Consider the following 23402-nt stretch of genomic DNA (forward strand, 5'->3'; position numbering starts at 1 on the left):
TCCCCTCCCACCCCCGGACACCAGAGAAAATATCTGCCTTGTCCATCCCGCAGGAATGGTGCAATTTAGAATGGAAAATCGGGAAGTGCTGAGCCTGCAGCAGCTGATGCCAGGGGAGATGCCAGGAGCTGCCTGGCTCTAAAACATTCCCAGATCCTGAGAGAGCCGTGCGGGGCAGCAGCATCCCAGAGAGGAAAGGGCCCACACTGGGCCGCAGCAGAGGCTTTGGGTTCCTGCAGCCCGGATCCCTCAGCCCATCCCTGTGCGGAGGGGAGCCCCGCTGCGGCGGGCTCCTGCCGTCCTGCCCGCGGCCGCCTCTGGCCCAGGCTCCCCAAACCCGCCCCAGGGGCTGGGACAGCAGCGATGGGGGTGCCGGCTGGGAGCGGGGGCTGCACGGGCTGCGGGACATCGGGGAGCTGCCCGAGGATGCCAGGAGATCGCGGGGGATGCGGGGCCGTGCCAAGGGACGCCGAGGCGATGTCGGGCGGATGCCAGGGATGCTGGAGCGGCGCTGGGGCCGTGTCACGGGACCCGGGGGGATGCCAGGTGACGCTGGGCGTGCCTGGGGGATGCCGGGGCCACGCCAGGTGAGGCCGAGGCCATGTCGAGGGAGGCTGAGGGATGCCGGGGAGATGCCGGGGCCACGCCCAGGGATGCCGGGGGGAAGTCAGAGGATGCCGGGGGGGGTGCCCGGCTCCAGGCTCGCTCCAAGACCCCCCCCCGGCCCGGAGAGCCCGCCGGGGCGGGCGGCCCCGGACTACATTTCCCATGGCCGCCGCGGCCGGGGGCGGTGCGGGGCGGCGCGGGGGGCGCGGAGCGCAGGCGGAGGCGCGGAGAGGCGCAGGGGCGGCGGGGCCCGCTCGGCCCGGCTCGGCTCGGCTCGGCCCGGCCCGGCTCGGCGCCGGGCGGGGATGCGGGAGGGGCGGCCCGCTGCCCCCGGCCCCGCTGCCCGCCCGCACCGCCCGCACGGCCGCCACCATGAAGAAGCAATTCAACCGCATGCGCCAGCTCGCCAACCAGACCGTGGGCAGGTGGGGACGGGATGGGGTGGGATGGGATGGGATGGGATGGGGTGGGATGGGGTGGGATGGGGACGGAGCCAGCCCTGCCCTGCCCACAGCCCCATCCCGCGCCCTGGCTGCTCCCGCCCGCCCCGCCGCACCTGCACCTGCCCGTTCCCAGCTCCCTGCCCGCTCTGTGCAGGCCCCACCGCCCCGATCCCATGTGTCCTGCCTGCCCCAGTGCCCTGATTCTGCCCCCTGCCCGCGTCCTGCCTGCCCCAGTGCCCTGATTCTGCCCCCTGCCCACTCCCTGCCTGCCCCTCCGCCCCTCCTCCCTTCTGCCCCAGTGCCCTGATGCTGCACCTGTGCCACGGCCGCTCTGCCTGCCCCACTGCTCCAGCTCCGTGCCTGAGCCCTGCTTGCCCCACTGGCCCCAAGCCCACTCCCTGCCTGCTCCCTGCCTACCCCACAGCCTTCCTGCTCCCGGTGTGCCCCTTGCCCTGCTCCCTGTCTGACACCCTCTGTCCTCACCGCGCCCCACTGCCTACCCCTGCCCCTCTGCCTGTCCCTCTGTCTGTCCCACTCCCTGTTCTCTGCCTGCCCCTCTGCCCCCGTACCCACCCCTTACATCCTTCTTGCCCATTCCCTGCCTGCTCCCCTGCCAGTTAACCCCTGCCTGCCCGCCTACACCTGCCCTGCCCCACTCCCTGCCCCCTTTACCCACTGCCCGTCCCCCTGTCCTGCCGTTCCCTCTGTCCCAGGGCTGTGGGGACACAGCCCGATGCTGTGGGGTGCCCCACTGCCCTGTCCTCCAGCACCCCAGGGCTGGGGCACTCTGGGGCCGTGGAGCCAGAGCCGTGCCCACGGGAATGCCCACAGGAATGCCCACGGGAATGCCCAGTGTGCCGTGCACGGCCGGGCCTGGGTTTGACGGCGGCTGTTGTGTAATTCCTGGAGATTTTGTAGCGGAGGGGGGGTGGTGGCGGGAAGAGGATTTATTTATTTTCCCTTCCCGTGGCGGCCCTGGGGCTCCGGCACAGCTGGAGCGGCGGCTCCGCATCCCCTCGGCATCGCCAGGGCTCCTGCTGGCACCGCCCGTGTCCCCGTGTCCCCCGCGGCACCGGGGGCGCTGCCCCACGGCCCGCAGAGGGCCCGGGCCCGGATGGCGGCGGTTCCGGGCCGGGGCCGCGGGAGTGCGGGCAGGTGCGGGAGTGCGGGCAGGTGCGGGAGTGCGGGCAGGTGCGGGAGTGCGGGCAGGTGAGGGAGTGCCGGACAGGTGCGGGAGTGCGGGCAGGTACAGCAATGCCGGGCAAGTACAGCAGTGCCGGACAGGTGCGGGAGTGCCGGACAGGTGCGGGAGTGCCCGGCAGGTGCGGGAGTGCCGGGCAGGTGAGGGGGTGCCGGGCAGGTACAGCAGTGCCGGCAGGTGCGGGAGTGCGGACAGGTGCGGGAGTGCCCGGCAGGGAGCGCAGCTCGGGAGCTCCGGGGTCTGGAGGGAGTGCCGGGCACGGGAGTGGTGTGGATCGCCGTGCAGGAGCAGTGTGGGAATGTGGAGCGGGAATGTGCAGTGGGAATGTGGACTGTGAGCATGGGGTGGGGGTGATGCCAGTGTGCTCTGGGAGCGTGGCACTGGGAATGTGGCACTGGGAATGTGGCACTGGGAATGTGGCACTGGGAGCATAGCACAGGGAAGGTGGCACTGGGAATGTGGCACTGGGAATGTGGCACTGGGAATGTGGCACTGGGAGCATAGCACAGGGAAGGTGGCACTGGGAATGCAGCACTGGGAACGTGGCACTGGGAGTGTGGAACAGGGAATGTGGCACTGGGAGTGTGGAACAAGGGATGTGGCACAGGGATCGTGCTGTGGGACCATGGTGCGGGAGCATCGGCAGCCCGGCAGTGCCTCCGGTGGCGAGCGCCAGGGGAGGCTGCTCCGGGACAGGGCTGCTCCGGGACAGGGCTGCTCCGGGACAGGGCTGCTCCGGGACAGGGCTGCTCCGGGACACGGCTGCTCCAGGACACGGCTGCTCCGGGACACGGCTGCTCCAGGACACGGCTGCTCCAGGACACGGCTGCTCCGTGTCCCAGCTCCACTTGGGCGCTGGGAGCCAGCACGGAGTCCCTGTTCCCACTGGGGAGAGCAGCAGCTCCACAGGAACTGGAGGGGAAGACTGGAACCTCTGCTGGGCCCTGAGCATGGCGTTTATTTTATTTTGTTTCGGTTTGTTTTGTTTTGCATTTATTTATTGAATTTACTCTGGGTTTGGGTGGGTTTTTGTCATTGCACTTGACAGAAAGAGCTGGGAATGCTCAGCCCAGCCCAGCCCCACACCTGGTACCCAGCCTTGGGAAGAACTCCTGTGCCAGTCTGTGAGGGGCAAGGATATTTATCTCCGTGAGGTGGAAAAGGGAAGAGAAGCTAAAGAGTGGCTGTAGAACATTCTGAGGATGTTTTCTGCAAAATGCTTTTATCTCTATTTGTGTTTGTCCGTCCCGTCAGGACAGTGACACCAGGATGTCACCTCAGTCACTCGAACAGTCCTGGGAATTTCCCAGGATGGGCTCCGTGGGGACTTTTTCCCATGGGGATTAAATCGGGCACCTGCTGAGTGGCACAGGGCTGGGCTCCCCAGCGGCACCGAGGGGATGCAGCTCACCGGGAATGGTGGCGGATTTTTCCTCCTCGACCTTTCTGAGCACCCCCCGCTGTGTCCCCCACCCCGGGGGCAGTGGTGGCCTTTGGGGCTGGATGTCACCTCGCTGGCTGGCAGGGAGATGCTTTTCCAAGCCCCAGGACGGCCGCACCTCCAGACAAAGCCTTTAAACACCGCGGGTTTATTCCTGGTGCTGCAGGAATACCCGGCAAGGAGGAAGGACATTTTCTGCTTGCACGGAATAAGGGCAGAGGGAAATAAAAGCACCGCCTGGGATCTTCCCAGCGTGGTTTGTGGGAGGGAACAGCACCCTGTAAATAGCCGGGCTCCCCGCCTGCACTTCGGGGTGCCGGTGGCTGCTGGCAGCAGAACCCCCTGGGGTTTCGGCTCTGCAGCCGGCGGATCCCGGCAGCCCCGGGGATATTTTTATCCTCCTCGCAGAGACAGCGCTGGCAGCCTGGAATATTCATGGAGCGAGCGGGCTGAGGGTTTTGTCCCTGCTCCAGCTGCCTCGGGGCTCTGCGCCCTGCAGGGGCTTCTCCCCGGCTGCTAAATCGGGATGGAAGCGAGCTCGGGATGCCGCCCCGGGGAGGGAAGCGCCGGGGGCAGAGGGCCCCGAGCATCCCGTGCCAAAGCGATGCCAGCACCGAGCTCGCCGCGGGAAGGCAGCGGGAGACGAGGACAAGAGCCTTTTCTGCCTTGCAGACTCTGTCCCCCATTTTGCTTTGCTTCCCTCGCTTTGCCCAGCTGTGGGCAGGATGGAGGGAAGCTGCTGCAGCCCTCCCTGCCTGCTCCTCCTGCTGCTGCAGCCTGGCAGAGCCGGCCCTGGCCCTGGGTGGGCAGCGCTCCCCGCAGGGCAGCCGTGACCCCCGGGCTGTGATTCCGGGCTGTGATCACGGGCTGTGCCCCCCGTGCTGTGATCCCAGGCTGTGCCCCCCCGGCTGTGCCCTCGGGCTGTGCCCCCCGGGCTGTGATCCCAGGCTGTGATTCCGGGCTGTGGCACCGGGCTGTGATTCCGGGCTGTGATTCCGGGCTGTGCCCCCCGTGCTGTGATCCCAGGCTGTGATTCCGGGCTGTGGCACCGGGCTGTGATCCCGGGCTGTGATTCTGAGCTGTGATCCCGGGCTGTGCCCCCCGGCTGTGCCCCCCGGGCTGTGATCCCGGGCTGTGATTCCGGGCTGTGATTCCGGGCTGTGCCCCCCGGGCTGTGATCCCGGGCTGTGATTCCGGGCTGTGCCCCCCGGGCTGTGGCACCGGGCTGTGCCCCCGGGCTGTGATTCCGGGCTGTGCCCCCCGGCTGTGGCACCGGGCTGTGCCCCCGGGCTGTGATTCCGGGCTGTGCCCCCCGGCTGTGATTCCGGGCTGTGCCCCCCGGCTGTGGCACCGGGCTGTGCCCCCGGGCTGTGATTCCGGGCTGTGCCCCCCGGCTGTGGCACCGGGCTGTGCCCCCGGGCTGTGATTCCGGGCTGTGCCCCCCGGGCTGTGGCACCGGGCTGTGCCCCCCGGCTGTGGCACCGGGCTGTGCCCCCGGACTGTCGCGCCGTGTCACCCGCGGCCGGGACGCGCCGGAGGAGGCGCCGGCGGGGCCGTGTCCCCGCGTCGCGCTGGATGTTGCAGTCGGAGCCGTTTCCCGGGGGAGCTGAGCAGCGATTTGAGGATATCAATATTTGATGTTTTGCTTCTTGCCTGCTAAAAAGGCACCGGGAAAAATCCGCGGCTCCGCTGGGGCTCGGCGGGTGCCGGGTTTGAGCCGGGATCTGTGTCCCCAGGGAGGCGGTGGCCGCGGGAGCTCAGGTGGCGGCAGAAGGTGGGGACAGCGCGGCCTTGGGTCAGAATCCAGCCTGGATGCGGAGCCCAGCGCTTCCAGGGCTGGGGCTGACACCGCGGGGCTCCCTCCTCCCGCTGGCAAACGCAGAGGATGCCCGGTGCTTTCCCCAGGGGCTGGGGATGAACGTCACCCCCCAGCCTGGCCTCTGGCCTTTGGGGACTCCAGCGCCTGGAATCTTCTCGCGGGCACAGAGGGAGATGGGGCAGGAGGGGACGGGGCCAGCCTGTGGCCGTGTCCGGGCGGGATGCGGGACAGACCCAGCCCCGGGAATCAGCGCGACACGGCCTCGGCTGGGTGTTTGTGCCTCTCTCTCCACCGGTGGAGCTATTTTCGGGCTAGAGCAAGGAGAAATCAGGGAATCGGCACTGGTAATTAAATAGTGATTAAATATTTCTGGGCAGGCTGCAGCGAGGGCTGGCTGGGGCTGGGCCAAAGGGGCGTTTGGGCAGGAGATGGAGGTGAGGGGCTTTGTGGGGCACCATGGACATGCTCTGCCTCTGGAGATCTTTCATCCCCGCTCCTGCTGCAGATTCACCCCTGCTCCCGCTGTCCCCACACCGGGCGGGTTGCTTTCCCATTCAGAGATTAATTGCCATGAAATCCTCGCCGTGCTCGGAGTTTTGCAGGCTCAGGGTCAAATCCAAGGCCGGCAGCTCCCTGATGTGGGCGGCTGAGGCACCAGAGGGGGACAGTGCCAGGGAGCAGTGCTGGCTGGTCCGGCCAGGCAGAGGTGCTGGAAACCAGGAGATGCTCCAGGGAAGCACCGGCTCTGCTGCACCTCCCCAGGCCAAGGCTTTGGAAACTCATGTATTTGTTTGGGAATCAACATAATTTGCTTGATTGGTGTTGATTTCTGCTGGCAGCAGTGAACCTGTGCAGCAGCAAAGCCTGAGCACGCCGTGGCTGTGTCCCCACTCGCTGGCTTTGGCTCTCCATGGTCACTGTCCCTTTTCCCCAGGTGCCTGCAGGGGCAGGTCTGGCTGCTGCCAGAGCAGGGCCCGAGTCTGTGATGGAATAAACGGCTCGGGTGGAAAGCTGGAGGGGGAGGGGAGGAGCAGGATTTTGTTTGCCAAAAGGAAAGAGGAAAAGCGTTGGGAGCTGGGGATGCTGGCTGTGTCCCAAGGGGTGCCCCCTCGGGATGTGTGCACTCATATGGAATGGAGTTTGGGGGAATTGGGGACCAGACAGGGAAACTGGGGGGTCTCTGCCCCCTCTCTTGGGGGGCACAGGGACCATCACCCGTCCTTAAATGGGATTGACTGGAACCCCTTTGGAACCCCAGTCCATAAAATGCTGCAGCCGGGTTGTTCCCCCTCCTGAAAGCCCAGCTCCTCCCGGGCAGGGAGCAGGGCAGTGCAGGGCTGGCACAGGGGATGCTCTCCCCTGAAACCACGGGGGTTTCTCGCACTGAGGGTGTGCTTTAAAACACATCAAGGCGGGGTTTTGTTATTCTCTTCGAGATGTTGTTTTCTGCTGCCCAAACACACCTCAGGGCATCGCACGGGTTGGGATGTGGCTGCTGGGAGGGAGAGCTGCCCGTGGGACCGGGCTGTGCAAATCCCACCCACCTCCTGCCTGGGAGAGGAGAAAACGGGAAAAAAATCCCTTCTCCTGCTCGAGTGAGGAAGTGATTCCTGGGGAGTGAGCAGCAGGGATGTGCCAGCGGTGCCTCACTCCCTGCCACCTCCCACTCCTTCAGGAGGCTAAAAATATCCCGAGCTGGGGACGGACGCTGTGGCTGTGCCCGTGGGTATTTGCTGCTTTTTTCCCTGTTTGTGCTAATTCTGTGTCACTTCCAATCCTGTCTAAATGAGAGTGAAGGTGATTCCCAGAGGAGGAGAAGCTGCTCAGCTCTAATCTGTTCATTTCAACAACTAGTTTTAAAAATAACATAAACAGGGTTTGTTTAATTTAATTTTTTTAAAATTTGCTTTCAAACCACCTTTAATGAGGTGCTGGCACATCTTTCATGCCCAAAGCAGATTTAATGCAGTTGGTTTGGGCAGGCCCTGGCACAGGTGCCCAAGCAGCTGTGGCTGCCCCTGGATCCCTGGCAGTGCCCAAGGCCAGGCTAGACACTGGGGCTGGAGCAGCCTGGGACAGTGGGAGGTGTCCCTGCCATGGCAGGGGTGGCCCTGGATGGGCTCTGAGGTCTCTTCAAGCCGAACCTTTCCATGATTCTGTGATTTGCACGTTCTGCAAGGCTTTGGCCGAGATGGATTTGTGAGTGAGCCGCTCCTGTGCCGTGCTCACTGTCTGAGCCTTTCTCTGTGTTTGCTCCTGATTTCCACTGCTCCAACACTTCCCTCCCTGTCTCCAAGGTGAGAATCCAGCTCCGAGGGCAGGACGGGACCAGGCTCAGGAAATGAAGGTGTTGTTTGCAGTTGGCAGCACCAAGCTCTCGCTGTCCCCCGAGGAACCTTCAGGGACCGATTGGCTGAGTGACAGCTCTGCCCAGCTCAAACTGACTGAGCTCGTTTTTCCAAGTGAAAGGATGCACTGAAGTTGTTAAAAACCCCGGGAAAAAGAACAAATGATCCGGATGTGATGTTTTAAATGAGCCTGAGCAGCTGTGGTGCAGGGGCCCTGGGCTCTGGTTGCTGCGGGTGCAGGGGCCGAGGATGGCGGGTTTGTGTCTCCTGCATCCCGGCGCTCCTCCCTCGGGAAGGCAGCGCTGCCACGGGCTCTGGAGCGGTAAATCCGTGCTCAGTGAGCGGCAGAAGGGCTCTGGCGGGGCCGCAGCTGCCGCCTCCCATCCCGCGGCTGCCCCCGTGTGAGGAGGCTCAGCCGTGCGGCCGCGCTGTCCTCGGGCTCGGGAGCGAGCGGAGCCCGGGGAGCCGCAGCCCTGCGCAGCCACAGCGCCTCTCTCGGAGCACTGCCCGCCTCCTTCTGGGAATCTGGATCCCTGCTTTCCTGGCAATAACGGATCAGTAAGGGAGAGATGGGAGGCAGGCCCTGGATTGGTGTGGTACCTGGCAGTGAGCCCTGGATGCTCCATCGGTTCCTTCCTCGGGGGATGAGGCATGGCTGGTGGGAGCAGAGATCCTTAAATCCCCCTGCATCCCGAAGGAAGAGCGCATCCCGGGCTCTGTGCTGTGCAGGGGTGCTGCTGCGTGTCCCACACCCTTCACCAACGGCTCCTCTCCTCTCTTGTCCTGCAGAGCCGAGAAGACCGAGGTGCTGAGTGAGGATCTGCTGCAGGTGAGGCTCCCTCGGGGCCAGCCCGGGCTGTCCATGGGTGCCTGGGCACCTCCCAGGGGGCTGCACCCCTCAGCAGCTCCCTGGTGGTGCCACAGCGTCCCAGCGTGATGGGATCTCTGGAATGGGATCCCTGGGGGATGGGGTCCCTGGGATGGGATCCCTGGGTGATGGGATCCCCAGTGATGGGTGATGGGATCCCTGGGATGGGTTCCTGGGTTATGGGATCCCTGGGATGGGATCCCTGGGTGATGGGATCTTTGGGTAATGGGATCCCAGGGTGATGGGATCTCGGGGTTTTGGGATCCCCGGTGATAGAATCCCTGGGATGGGTTCCTGGGTGATGGGATCTCTGGGTGTTGGGATCCCCGGTGATAGAATCCCTCGGATGGGTTCCTGGGTGATGGGTGGTGGAATCCCTGGGGGATGTTGGTCCCTGGGGGATGGGATCCCGGGTGATGGGCTCTGTCACTCCCACAGGTGGAGAAGCGGCTGGAGCTGGTGAAGCAGGTGTCCCACAGCACCCACAAGAAGCTGACAGCCTGTCTGCAGGGCCAGCAGGGCCTGGACGCCGACAAGCGCTCGGTGAGGGCAGCGGGACCCAGGGATCTGGGGGAATCCAGGGGGATCCAGGGATCTGGGGGATCTGGAGATCCAGGGATCGAGGGGGGTCCGGGGATCTGGGGATCCAGGGGGATCCAGGGATCTGGGGGAATCCAGGGGGATCCAGGGATCTGGGGGATCTGGAGATCCAGGGATCGAGGGGGGTCCGGGGATCTGGGGATCCAGGGGGATCCAGGGATCTGGAGGATCTGGGGATCCAGCGATCTGGGGATCCAGGGGGATCCAGCGATCTGGGGATCCAGGGGGATCGAGGGATCTGGGGATCCAGGGGGACCCAGGGATCCAGTGGGAACACGGCCCCCCTCTCTCTGCAGAAGAAGCTGCCGCTGACGACGCTGGCGCAGTGCCTGATGGAGGGATCGGCCGTGCTGGGGGACGACTCCCTGCTGGGGTAAGGGGGGCTGGGGCTGCCCCGGTCAGCACTGCCCTGGGGTGAGCTGGGAATGGGCTGGGAATGGGCTGGGAATGCTGCAGGGAATGTGCTGGGAATGCTGCTGTTCCTTGTCCCGATGCCAGATAATGGGGATTCACTGGTCATTAATTCTTCTCCTCCTTGCGTGGGCTGGGGTCCTGTGATCATACAATGCAATCTGCATACATACACATTTATATTTATTTTTATATAGCATTTTATGTATGTTATATATTTATACTTTGGTTACGACTATTTATATACGTATATTTGTAGATGTTATATATTTCTGTATTATAATTTATATAGTTACATATGTTTTATGAACATTTATACGTGATTTATTATTTATATATGTTACAGTTATTTATATAGATATTTAAAGTCCGTACAATTTCAGAGTGGCCTAACAATAATAATAATATATAATGTATAATGCATAATGCATAATGCATAATATATAATATATAATATATAATATATAATATATAATATATAATATATAATATATAATATATAATATACAATATACAATATACAATATATAATGTATAATGTATAATGTATAATGTATAATGTATAATGTATAATGTATAATGTATAATCTAAATATATAATATATGATATATGATATATAACATATAACATTATATAATATATGATATATGATATATGATATATGATATATATCATATATCATATGTAATGTATAATATCTAGTGTATAATATATAATGTATGATATATAATATAAATACATAATATATGATATAAATATATAATATATTATATATGATATATAATACATAATATATAATATATAATATATAATGTATAATATATAAAATATAATACATATAATATATAATGTATAATATATAATATAAATATATAATATATGATATAGAATATATAATATCTATTACGTGGGATAATATGTAATATGTAATATGTAATAATACACAACACAACACTAATATATAAGATGATAATATAGCCGATAGTCTGCCATAATCCAGCAATAGAATACTTTAATCCCAATTACATCGTTGGAAGTGCAGTACTGAAGGAATGAGCTTTCCTGGCACCCGGGGTGCCCGTGTGCCCTGTCTGCCGCCCGCCTCCACGCAGGAGGGGCTGCTCGTGGCACTGCTGGAGCCCCGGGGTGGGCGGCCTGTCCCCGGTGCAGGACAGTCCCCGCTGTCCCCAGCCGTGCCTGTCCCTGCAGGAAGATGCTGCGGCTGTGCGGGGAGGCCGAGGACAAGCTGGCACAGGAGCTGATCCACTTCGAGCTGCAGGTGGAGCGGGACGTCATCGAGCCGCTCTTCGTGCTGGCTGAGGTGAGCCTGGGGTGCCCTTTGTGCTGGCTGAGGTGAGCTGTGGGTCACCAGGGTGCCCTTGGTGCTGGCTGAGGTGAGCTGTGGGTCACTGGGGTGCCCTTTGTGCTGGCTGAGGTGAGCTGTGGGTCACCAGGGTGCCCTTTGTGCTGGCTGAGGTGAGCTGTGGGTCACTGGGGTGCCCTTTGTGCTGGCTGAGGTGAGCCTGGGGTCCCCAGGGTGCCCTTTGTGCTGGCTGAGGTGAGCTGTGGGTCCCTGTGTGCCCTTTGTGCTGGCTGAGGTGAGCTGTGGGTCACCAGCGTGTCCTTCATGCTGGCTGAGGTGAGCTGTGGGTCCCCAGGGTGCCCTTTGTGCTGGCTGTGGTGAGCTGTGGGTCACCAGGGTGTCCTTTGTGCTGGCTGAGGCGAGCTGTGGGTCACCAGGGTGCCCTTTGTGCTGGCTGAGGCGAGCTGTGGGTCACTGGGGTGCCCTTTGTGCTGGCTGAGGTGAGCTGTGGGTCCCTGTGTGCCCTTTGTGCTGGCTGAGGTGAGCTGTGGGTCCCTGTGTGCCCTTCATGCTGGCTGAGGCGAGCTGTGGGTCACCAGCGTGCCCTTTGTGCTGGCTGAGGTGAGCTGTGGGTCACCAGGGTGCCCTTGGTGCTGGCTGAGGTGAGCTGTGGGTCACCAGCGTGTCCTTCATGCTGGCTGAGGTGAGCTGTGGGTCCCCAGGGTGTCCTTTGTGCTGGCTGAGGTGAGCTGTGGGTCCCTGTGTGTCCTTTGTGCTGGCTGAAGTGAGCTGTGGGTCCCTGTGTGCCCTTTGTGCTGGCTGAGGTGAGCTGTGGGTCCCTGTGTGTCCTTTGTGCTGGCTGAGGTGAGCTGTGGGTCACCAGGGTGCCCTTGGTGCTGGCTGAGGTGAGCTGTGGGTCCCCAGGGTGTCCTTCATGCTGGCTGAGGTGAGCTGTGGGTCCCCAGGGTGCCCTTGGTGCTGGCTGAGGTGAGCTGTGGGTCCCCGGGGTGTCCTTTGTGCTGGCTGTGGTGAGCTGTGGGTCACCAGGGTGCCCTTCGTGCTGGCTGAGGTGAGCTGTGGGTCACTGGGGTGCCCTTTGTGCTGGCTGAGGTGAGCGGTGGGTCCCCAGGGTGCCCTTTGTGCTGGCTGAGGTGAGCTGTGGGTCTCTGTGTGCCCTTTGTGCTGGCTGAGGTGAGCTGTGGGTCACTGGGGTGCCCTTTGTGCTGGCTGAGGTGAGCTGTGGGTCCCTGGGTGCCCTGCCGGTCCCAGAGCCCTTCCTGCCCTCCCCAGCCCCCCGGAGGTTTGGGTGCCCCGGGGCTGCTCCCCTGGGCTCTGGAGCTGGGGCTGAGCTGGGCTCATTCCGGGTGGGACACGCAGAGGGACCAGCTGATATATTAATGTCCCCGAGGATGGGACATTAGGGAGCTGCATCCTCGCCCACCCAGCCCGAAGCCCCGGGGTGTGACCGTCCCTGGACGCCTCTCCAGGGCTGTCACCTCCTCCTGTTCCCTGTGCTGCCGCAGGTGGAAATCCCAAATATCCAAAAGCAGAGGAAGCACCTGGCCAAGCTCGTGCTGGACATGGACTCCTCCAGGACCAGGTGGGAGGTGCCTCCAAGTGCTTTGTAGGAAATGAACACTCCCAGGGCAAGGGGGGAGAGAGGGGACGGGGGATGCAGGAGGAGGGGGACCCCTCTGTGGGCTTGACTCGAGCTCTGCAATGAGCCACCCTGTCTGCTCCTGCCTGCAGAACCCATGGATTCCTTTCCCTTGCCTGCCCCCTGCAGCAGAAGTGTATTATTTTTTCTGGCAGAAAGGGTTCTTTTGTACTTTTCTGCCGGTCCTGGTGAGCTCTGACGCAGAGCCAGGTGCTCCTGCCCCTGCAGTGGCACCAAGGGGAGCGGGGATGGCTCGGCATTGTCCCACGGCACCTCTGAGTCATCCAAGCCCCACTCCAGCACGTCCTGGGAGAGGTCTGAGAGGCGTGCACAGTCCCCAGCATCATGCCCAGGCTCTCCCATCCCCTTCCCCTCTCTTCCCACCTGGATACGGCTCCTGCTGGAAGGAATTCCTTCCCTGCTGTGTGCAGTGCTCTGGGGCTGGGGTTGGGAGAGGGGCTCAGCCCCAGCTGCGCTGGGATCATCTCCGAGCTGCTCAGCCCTGGGGAGCGCGGTGGCCCTGCAGGGCCCTGGGATGTGGCCAGCCCCGACTGTCCCTGTCCCTCCCGCAGGTGGCAGCAGTCGGTGAAGTCCTCGGGTCTGGCCAGCAACCTGCAGCCCTCGGGGGCCAAGGCCGACGCTCTCAGGGAGGAGATGGAGGAGGCGGCCAACAGGGTGGAGATCTGCAGGGTAGGGGGCTGCCCTGGCCGGAGGGCGGTGGGCTCCCAGACTCGGGGGGAAGTTGCAGCCTCTCCTCTCAGCCTGCTCTGCACCTGCCTTCCCTCCTCGGGGCCCCAAACACACCTCAGGGGCTGTGGGTGACGCTCCCCAGCCAGGCAGGACATCCCCAGCTGCTCCATCCCCGTCCTCCACAGCCCCCGGAGCTGGAGGGGCTCCCATCCCCTGGGAGCCCCCCTGGCAGAGCTCAGCACTGGGTTCATCCCGCCCTGGCGCTGGCAGAGACATTTCTGCACCTTCTCTGTGCTGGGTCATTGGTTTCTGCCATTTTCAAGCACTGCAGGACTTTCACCCATTCCCTGGGATAACGGGGAGTCCAATCCCCCTCTCTGTGCACTCTGGGGGGACCTGGGCCCTGCTCAGGCTGCAGTGGGGGAGGCCCCTGAGCTCCCCTGACACACCAGCCTTAGCCCTGTGCCACCCTGGCCCCCGCTGGGACCGAGCTGCTCCCTGCAGGTGGCTCGGGAAGGGCCCTGGTGGTGGCACCAGGGCAGCAGGGCAGGGACACTGAGGGACCCTCTGCCCTCTGCAGGACCAGCTCTCGGCTGACATGTACAACTTTGTGGCCAAAGAAGTCGACTATGCAAACTATTTTCAAACCGTAAGTGCCACCCCCCGGGCTGTCCCTGTCCCTGTCCCAGCAGTGCAGTGACCCTGGCGCTGTGTCCCCACAGCTGATCGAGGTGCAGGCCGAGTACCACCGCAAATCCCTGGCGCTCCTGCAGAACTTCCTGCCACAGATCAAAGCCCAGCAGGGTGAGTGCCTGCAGGGCTGTCCCTGCCTGTGGCACCGAGGGGCTGTGGCAGGCTCTGTGACCCTGCAGGGACAGCTGAGCACCCTCCCTGTGCTTGTCCTGCCTGCATCCCATCTGTCCTGGAGCTGGGAGGGGATCACATCCCCATCCCATCCCACCCCACCCCATCCCACCCCACCCCACCCCATCCCACCCCATCCCATCCCATCCCATCCCATCCCATCCCATCCCATCCCATCCCATCCCATCCCATCCCATCCCATCCCATCCCATCCCATCCCATCCCATCCCATCCCATCCCATCCCATCCCATCCCATCCCATCCCATCCCATCCCATCCCATCCCATCCCATCCCATCCCATCCCACCCCACCCCATCCCATCCCACCCCATCCCATCCCATCCCATCCCATCCCATCCCATCCCATCCCATCCCATCCCACCCCACCCCACCCCACCCCACCCCACCCCATCCCATCCCATCCCATCCCATCCCATCCCATCCCATCCCATCCCATCCCATCCCATCCCATCCCATCCCATCCCATCCCCATCCCCATCCCCACCCCATCCCATCCCATCCCATCCCATCCCATCCCATTGATCCCATCCCATCCCATCCCATCCCATCCCATCCCATCCCATCCCATCCCATTGATCCCATCCCATCCCATCCCATCCCATCCCATCCCACCCCACCCCACCCCATCCCATCCCATCCCATCCCATCCCATTGATCCCATCCCATCCCATCCCATCCCATCCCATCCCATCCCATCCCATCCCATCCCATCCCATCCCACCCCACCCCATCCCACCCCACCCCACCCCACCCCACCCCATCCCATCCCATCCCATCCCATCCCATCCCATCCCATCCCATCCCATCCCATCCCATCCCATCCCATCCCATCCCATCCCATCCCCATCCCCATCCCCACCCCATCCCATCCCATCCCATCCCATCCCATTGATCCCATCCCATCCCATCCCATCCCATCCCATCCCATCCCATCCCATCCCATCCCCATCCCATCAGATCCCCATCCCATCCCATCCCATCCCACCCCATCCCATCCCAGAGCTGCAGGGTCCCATTTTTCTAACAACACCCATACAGAGTATTTGCTGCCCAAACTGACCCAAGAGCCTTTTGGGGAGGGGCTGCTGGATCTGGCACCACCCTCCCTCTCCTCTGCCCCCTCTGCCCGCCACAGAGGCGTGGATGGAGAAGCCCTCCTTTGGGAAGCCCCTGGAGGAGCACCTGGCTGTCAGCGGGAGGGAGATCGCCTTCCCCGTGGAGGCCTGCGTGACCATGCTGCTGGAATGTGGCATGCAGGAGGAGGTGTGTCCCTGTGGGAATTGGGGGGTGCAGGAGGTGGATGGGTCCCTGTGGGAATTGGGGGTGCAGGAGGAGGTGTGTCCCTGTGGGAATTGGGGATGCAGGAGGAGGTGTGTCCCTGTGGGAATTGGGGATGCAGGAGGAGGTGGGTCACTGCTGGGTTTGGGGGATGCAGGAGGAGGTGTGTCCCTGCTGGAATTGGGGATGCAGGAGGAGGTGGGTCCCTGTGGGAATTGGGGATGCAGGAGGAGGTGTGTCCTTGCTGGAATGTGGCATGCAGGAGGAGGTGTGTCCCTGTGGGAATTGGGGATGCAGGAGGAGGTGTGTCCCTGCTGGGTTTGGGGATACAGGAGGAGGTGGGTCCCTGTGGGAACTGGGGATGCAGGAGGAGGTGGGTCCCAGCTGGATTTGGGGATGCAGGAGGAGGTGTGTCCTTGCTGGAATGTGGCATGCAGGAGGAGGTGGGTCCCTGCTGGATTTGGGGATGCAGGAGGAGGTGTGTCCCTGTGGGAACTGGGGATGCAGGAGGAGGTGTGTCCCTGTGGGAATTGGGGATGCAGGAGGAGGTGGGTCCCTGTGGGAATTGGGGATGCAGGAGGAGGTGGGTCCCTGTGGGAATTGGGGATGCAGGAGGAGGTGGGTCCCTGCTGGAATTGGGGATGCAGGAGGAGGTGGGTCCCTGTGGGAACTGGGGATGCAGGAGGAGGTGTGTCCCTGCTGGAATTGGGGATGCAGGAGGAGGTGTGTCCCTGCTGGAATTGGGGATGCAGGAGGAGGTGGGTCCCTGCTGGAATGTGGCATGCAGGAGGAGGTGGGTCCCTGCTGGAATTGGGGATGCAGGAGGAGGTGTGTCCCTGTGGGAATTGGGGATGCAGGAGGAGGTGGGTCCCTGTGGGAACTGGGGGGATGCAGGAGGAGGTGTGTCCCTGCTGGAATTGGGGATGCAGGAGGAGGTGGGTCCCATGTCTAACCCTTGCTGGGCACGATGGAAGGGGTCACAGGTGTCCCCAGGGCCAGGGTGAGGAACTGGGGGCCTCCAGGGACATGCCCAGCCCCAAGCCCCATCCAACACTCTCCGTGTCCTGTGCCCAGGGTCTCTTCCGAGTGGCTCCCTCGGCCTCCAAGCTGAAGAAGCTGAAGGCTGCCCTGGACTGCTGCGTGGTGGACGTGCAGGAGTACTCAGCTGACCCCCACGCCATCGCAGGTGGGGCTCCTAGGGGCGGGGGTCCCCTCCAGGCACCCCCAAGGGCACCCTGAGGGGGATCAGTGGCACCGAGTCCAGCTGGAGACCAGGAACCAGTGCTGCAGTCCAGGGGTTGATGCTGGGTCTGATTTTGCTCAATTAATTTTGTCATTAATTAAAGGCCTGGCTAATGGGGCGGGGTGTCCCCTCGGTGGGCAGGCAGTGACACAAACTGGGACGGTGGCTGCCCCAGAGAGGTGCTGCCAGGCAGAGGGAAGGTGCTCGGAGGGGCTGCAGGGCGGCAAGGTGGGCACTGGGTCGGGGGTGCCATGGGCTGCCCCAGGTCAGGAGCTCAGGGGCTGGGGGGATGTGGGTCCAAGTGCCCAGGAGCAAAAGGGCCTGGTGCCAGCAGCCGGTGCCACCTGCAGCCCAATGCCTGTGTCCCCTGTGTGCCACAGGAGCCCTCAAGTCCTACCTGCGGGAGCTGCCCGAGCCCCTGATGACGTTCGAGCTGTACGAGGAGTGGATCCAGGCCTCCAAGTGAGTCTGGGACGTCCCCCCATTCCTCAGTGGCATGGCTGGGGACAGCCTGGGTCCCCAGGGGCTTTTTCTGGAATGGTCCACAGCATTTGGGATGTTTTCTCTGGGCTCTGAGAGCCAGGGAGCGGTGAGAGGAAATCCAAAGGCTTTCCTTCTCCTTGGGACAGGTTTTGGGACTTTATTTACTTGGTGGCAGCCTGGGGGTCTCACAGAGTCGCCAGGGGTGGGGCTGGCTGGGTCCTCAGCCCCAGGGCAGGGTGGGGATGGGGAATAACACCCTCTCCCCCCCCTCCCTGCAGCATCCCAGAGCAGGAGAAACGGCTGCAGGCTCTCTGGAACGCCTGTGAGAAGCTGCCCAAAGCCAACTACAACAACATCAGGTGAGCCTGGGGCCAGCAGGGCACGGGGAGGGGACACAGAGGGTGTGGCCCATGCACCGACCCCTTTGGGATCTGCTTTCCAGGTACGTGATTAAATTCCTGGCCAAACTGACCGAGTACCAGGACATGAACAAAATGACCCCGAGCAACGTGGCCATCGTGCTGGGACCCAACCTGCTGTGGCCACAGGCCGAGGGGTGAGCGCTGGGGGAGGGCTGGGGGCAGATCCTGCTGGGAACCCTGCTGGGAACCCTGCTGGGAAAACTGCTGGGGGAGGGCTGAGGGGCAGATCCTGCTGGGAACACTGCTGGGAACACTGCTGGGAACCCTGCTGGGGGAGGGCTGAGGGGCAGATCCTGCTGGGAACACTGCTGGGAACCCGGCTGGGGGAGGGCTTGGGCAGATCCTGCTGGGAACCCTGCTGGGAATCCCACTGGGCGAGGGCTGAGGGACAGAACCTTCTGGGAACCCTGCTGGGAACCCTGCTGGGAATACTGCTGGGAATACTGCCAGGAATACTGCCAGGAATCCCACTGGGAATCCTGCTGGGAATCCTGCTGGGAACCCTGCTGGGAATCCTGGTGGGGGAGGCCTGAGGGGCAGATCCTGCTGGGAATCCTGCTGGGAATCCTGGTGGGTGAGGGCTGAGGGCCAGATCCTGCTGGGAATCCTGACAGAAATCCTGCTGGGACCCTGCTGGTGCCCTGCTGGTGCCCTGCTGGCCTGGGGGGTTGCTGAGCTGCCCCTCCCCGCAGGAACATGACGGAGATGATGACGACGCTGTCGCTGCAGATCGTGGGCATCATCGAGCCGCTGATCCAGCACGCAGACTGGTTCTTCCCGGGAGGTAGGGCGTGCCTGGGGACAGCCGGCCTTCCTGGCAGCTCCCGGGGAGCGGGCTCAGAGCTCCCGGGTTTGGCTTTGCCAGCCCCCTCTGCTGCTGGAGCTCAGGCAGGGCTCCGGCCAGACTCATGGCACCGAGCCCATCGCTGCAGCGCCATCACCCGCAGACCCTGCCCTCCCTGAGCACACCTCTCCCACCATCCTCTGCCCCCCAGACATCGAGTTCAACGTGACGGGGAACTACGGCAGCCCCCTGCACGTGAACCACAACGCCAACTACAGCTCCATGCCCTCGCCCGACATGGAGCACGGCGAGCGCCGGCAGCACGAGCAGGCGCGGCGCCCGCTCAGCGTGGCCACCGACAACATGATGCTGGAGTTCTGCAAGAAGGACGGGTAGGACAGACAGCACGGTGCTGGGGTCCTGCAGGGATGGGTAGGACAGACAGCACGGTGCTGGGGTCCTGCAGGGATGGGTAGGACAGACAGCACGGTGCTGGGGTTCTGCAGGGACAGGTAGGACAGACAGCACGGTGCTGGGGTTCTGTAAGGATGGGTAGGACAGACAGCACGGTGCTGGGGTCCTGCAGGGATGGGTAGGACAGACAGCACGGTGCTGGGGGTCTGCAGGGATGGGTAGGACAGACAGCACGGTGCTGGGGTCCTGCAGGGACGGGTAGGACAGACAGCACGGTGCTGGGGTTCTATAAGGATGGGTAGGACAGACAGCACGGTGCTGGGGTCCTGCAGGGATGGGTAGGACAGACAGCACGGTGCTGGGGTCCTGCAGGGATGGGTAGGACAGACAGCACGGTGCTGGGGTTCTGCAGGGACGGGTAGGGACAGACAGCATGGTGCTGGGGTCCTGCAGGGATGGGTAGGACAGACAGCATGGTGCTGGGGTCCTGCAGGGATGGGTAGGACAGACAGCACGGTGCTGGGGTTCTGTAAGGATGGGTAGGACAGACAGCACGGTGCTGGGGTTCTGCAGGGACAGGTAGGACAGACAGCACGGTGCTGGGGTTCTGCAGGGACAGGTAGGACAGACAGCACGGTGCTGGGGGTCTGCAGGGACGGGTAGGACAGACAGCACGGTGCTGGGGTTCTGCAGGGACAGGTGGAGATGCAGGGGACAGGAGGGATTGTCTCTGACACCACTCCAGGGGCAGCAGGAGAGGATGCTCGGCGTCACCTTGGGGTTGGTGGCACTGAGCTGGTTGGATTGTGTGGTCCCAGGGTGGAGGGACCTCCTGCTCTCCATGCCAGGCTCTTGGGGGTCTCAGGTGAACCCAGGGCTCCATGCCTGCCCCCAGCCCACTGCAGATGGGAGTGGGGTGGCCCATGGGGTGATGCTGGGGCTGTGCCATGCCAGAGACAGCTGTCCTGGTGTCCTCAAGGTCTGCAGCACTTGCTCCAGGGAAAAGCTGCCCATCCATTCCCAGCCTGTGCATGTCCCCTCTCCATCACACCACACAGGGACCTCAAACAGCCGAGTGGGCTCCAGAAAACACCCCAGGACTCTGTCCATCCCAAAATGTCCCCATTTCCAGAGGGTATCCCAAGCTGTCCCACCACTGGCACAGCCTGGTACCTGCTCAGCCCACCTGCCCCCTCTCTCAAAGCCCCTCAGCCTTGCAGCCCCTTTGCCCAGCAGTGACCTCTGTCCCTGTGCAATTTTGGGGGATTTTCACATTTATAATCGTTTGTTTCTGCCCATGCAGCCTTAGGAAAATCCAAAGGTACCGTATCCTCTGCAGGGGTGCTGGGTGGGGGCTGGGTGGGTGCTGGGAGGGTGCTGGGAGGGTGCTGGGTGGGTGCTGGTTCTCGGGGAAGGGAGAGGTGGCTGGTGGGTGACACAAACCCACCCCACGCTGCCACCCTTGCCCTATTGCCCTGTAGTTTCATTCCCAGCAGTTTCAGGGTGGAAGAGGCGTTTTTAGGGACCCTGAATGAGTGGCGGGGGGGAATGCCGGCCGAGTCCTCCCGCTGGGCAGGTGCTGACCCCCGTCTCTGTGTCCCCAGCATGGGCGTCAGGGTGATGGACACCTCGTGGGTGGCTCGCCGAGGCACCTCAGCGGGGCGCAAGGCGACCTCGGCGCCCCCGGCCGCGCAGCCCCCGGCGCCGCCCGCCGAGCTCCCCCCCACGCCCCACTCGCCCATTCCCGAGCAGTCGCCGGAGATTTCAGCAACGCCCTCCCCGCCTCCCACCAGCTTCGGCTTCCCCTCGGCAGCCGAGCGGACAAGGGTAAGGCCACCGGCACCTCCTGTCCCCGAGCCCGGCATCGTCCCCGCGAGTGAGGCCAGCAGGAAACAACCTCAGCAGGAGAGAGGGTGCTCAGCATCCCGGGAGAGGAGCAGAGTCCGGGCACAGGACAGGACAGGACAGGACAGGACAGGACAGGACAGAGGGTGCTCAGCATCCCGGGAGAGGAGCAGAGTCCCGGGGACAGGACAGGATGCTCAGCATCTCTCGGAGAGGAGCAGAGTCCCGGGGGCAGCAGGGGAGGATGCTCAGCATCCCCGCAGCCACCACCACACCCCCATCCTGCCGTTCCCTGAGAACCGCGCTCCCTTCAGGGATTTTCCTGAGGGCCCCTTGCCCGTGTGTCGCTGGGCTCCAGTGGAATTCGGGCTGGAGGTGCTGCAGGAAGGTGCAGGGAAAGCCCTCAGGGAGCCCAGCGCCCTCTGAGACATTCGTCTGCCCAGGGTCTGAGCCCGAGTTTCACCTGCACAGCCCATGTGGGAGAAAGCGCCAAAATCGCGCTTTTCTGCCCCAAAAGGGAAGCGGGAGCCTGGCCGGGGTGCTCAGACCTGGGGAGGGGAGGCCCCGGGAGGGTCGTGCCGTGGGACCAGCCGGGGGGTCGGCACCACGAGGGCTCCCGCGCCGCTCCCCCGCGCCCGCCAAGGCTTCTGCTCTTTTAGGAATTTCCCCTCGCTTTGCTGTCACTTCTGCGGGTTTTTACGGTGCTTCTGTACCTTCGCAGCAGGGCTGACCCGGCAGCTGCCTGGCGCAGCGGCGGCCCCGGGGACCCCCCGAGCCCCGGGATTGCGCTGCCCGCTCTGGGCGCCGCCGCGGGGGCCGGGCCGCGGCCGCAGCCCCCCCGCGCCCGCCCCGCTGCCCGCCCGGCCCTGCTCCCTGCGCTGTCCCCCGCTGTCCCCCCTGGCCCTGTCCCCCGCTGTCCCCCTGGCGCTGTCCCCCGCTGTCCCCCTGGCCCTGCCTCCCCCCCGCGCCCCCCCTGCCCGGGGGCAGCCGCCCGCCCGCCCCCCGCCGCAGGACCCGGCCCCCCGAGGTAAGGCGGGCCCCGGGGGGCTGGGGGCGCTGGGGGTGTCACCGCCGGCCGGGGGGACCCTGGGCCCGGGGAAGAGGGGGACACAAGCGCTGGGGGCTGAGGAACCCGGGGGGGCGGGAGGGGGACAGCGGGTGCGGAGCACTGGGTGCGGGAAGGAGCTCACGGCTCTCCCTCTTCTTCTTCTTCTTCTTCTTCCGCTGTTTGTTTCCAATTTTCGTTTTTATTGGTATGGCTCATCTTTTACGTTTTCCTTTTATTTGATTTTTGGTGTTACTTTTGTTTTATTTTTTAAATCATATTTTTCATCATTTTTGAGTTTTCCTTACTTCTTACTTTGTTAATTTTTCATTTAACTTTATTATTTAATTCTCTTGTATTTTTTTGTTTTAATTTAATTTCCAATTCTTTGAATGTTTAATCTTTGTTTTTCATTGTTTTAATTCTATTTTTAATTTAATTAAATTTCAAATTTTACTTTGATTTTTTGTTCTTTGCCTTTATATGCTTGAAACTTTTCCTTTCCTTTTCCTTTCCTTTTCCTTTCCTTTCCTTTCCTTTCCTTTCCTTTCCTTTCCTTTCCTTTCCTTTCCTTTCCTTTCCTTTCCTTTCCTTTCCTTTCCTTTCCTTTCCTTTCCTTTCTTTCCTTTCCTTTCCTTTCCTTTCCTTTCCTTTCCTTTCCTTTCCTTTCCTTTCCTTTCCTTTCCTTTCCTTTCCTTTCCTTTCCTTTCCTTTCCTTTCCTTTCCTTTCCTTTCCTTTCCTTTCCTTTCTTTCCTTTCCTTTCCTTTCCTTTCCTTTCCTTTCCTTTCCTTTCCTTTCCTTTCCTTTCCTTTCCTTTCCTTTCCTTTCCTTTCTTTCCTTTCCTTTCCTTTCCTTTTTCCTTCTTCCTTTTTCCTTCTTCCTTTCCCTTTCCCTTTTCCTTTCCCTTTCCCTTTCCCTTTTCCTTTCCCTTTCCCTTTCCCTTTCCCTTTTCCTTTTCCTTTTCCTTTTCCTTTTCCTTTTCCTTTTCCTTTTCCTTTTCTTTTTTTCCTTATTTTGTGGGGATTTTTCCTTCTCCATTCGCTTTCTTCCATTTCTTTTTCCCCCTTTTCTTTCCCTCTTTCCTTTTTCCCATTTTGCGAGGATTTTTCTATATTTTTTTCCCCTTTTCCGTCCGTCTCTCTCTCCCTGTTCTTTCCCCGGTCTCTGTCTCTCTCCCCGTGCCCGTTCCGTGCCCCGTGCCCGCCCCAGCACTTTCAGGCCCCCGGAGCTGTCCCCGGGGCCGCCCCCCGAGCAGAGCCCGCACTCGCTGCGCAAAGGTAGGAGCGGGGGGCCGGGGGGGCCGCGGGGTCGCCGCGGGCGGCGCGGCCCTGACGCGTCCCTGTCTCTGTCCCGCAGGGGCCAAGAAGCTGGCGCCCATCGCGCCCCGGGAGGCGCCCGGGGGGCAGCCGTCCCCGGCCAGCCTGTCCCCGACGCCCCCCAGCACCCCGTCCCCGTACGGCCCCCCCGGAGCCCCCCCCGGCGCCTCCCCCGCCGCCGGGCCGCCCCCGCTGCTGCCGTCCCCCGCCGCCGCCGCCGCCCCCCGCGCCCGGGCCGCCCCCAAGGCGCGGCCGCGCCCCGCGCTGCCCCCCCCGCCGCAGCCGCCCCCGGCCGCCC

The 23402-nt window shown here is 62.1% G+C and overlaps 1 protein-coding gene across 1 annotated transcript in view; it reads left to right on the forward strand.

The window, feature by feature from the left end:
• The first annotated feature begins 910 nt into the window (after positions 1–910).
• The window catches only part of ARHGAP44 (Rho GTPase activating protein 44), a 25530-nt gene continuing 3038 nt past the window's right edge, over positions 911–23402 (forward strand). Inside the window, 20 exon segments of the mRNA XM_059864369.1 lie at positions 911–1031; positions 8648–8687; positions 9165–9269; positions 9623–9699; positions 10948–11059; positions 12565–12641; positions 13271–13388; positions 13969–14037; positions 14111–14192; positions 15409–15536; positions 16626–16737; positions 17175–17256; positions 17556–17636; positions 17720–17833; positions 18392–18483; positions 18695–18875; positions 20201–20218; positions 20502–20729; positions 22998–23065; positions 23145–23399. Coding sequence (XP_059720352.1) covers positions 979–1031; positions 8648–8687; positions 9165–9269; positions 9623–9699; positions 10948–11059; positions 12565–12641; positions 13271–13388; positions 13969–14037; positions 14111–14192; positions 15409–15536; positions 16626–16737; positions 17175–17256; positions 17556–17636; positions 17720–17833; positions 18392–18483; positions 18695–18875; positions 20201–20218; positions 20502–20729; positions 22998–23065; positions 23145–23399 — 2092 coding nt within the window. The 5' untranslated portion in view covers positions 911–978.

Source organism: Haemorhous mexicanus, chromosome 20, assembly GCF_027477595.1.
Source record: "Haemorhous mexicanus isolate bHaeMex1 chromosome 20, bHaeMex1.pri, whole genome shotgun sequence".
In the NCBI taxonomy this organism is placed as follows: domain Eukaryota; kingdom Metazoa; phylum Chordata; class Aves; order Passeriformes; family Fringillidae; genus Haemorhous; species Haemorhous mexicanus.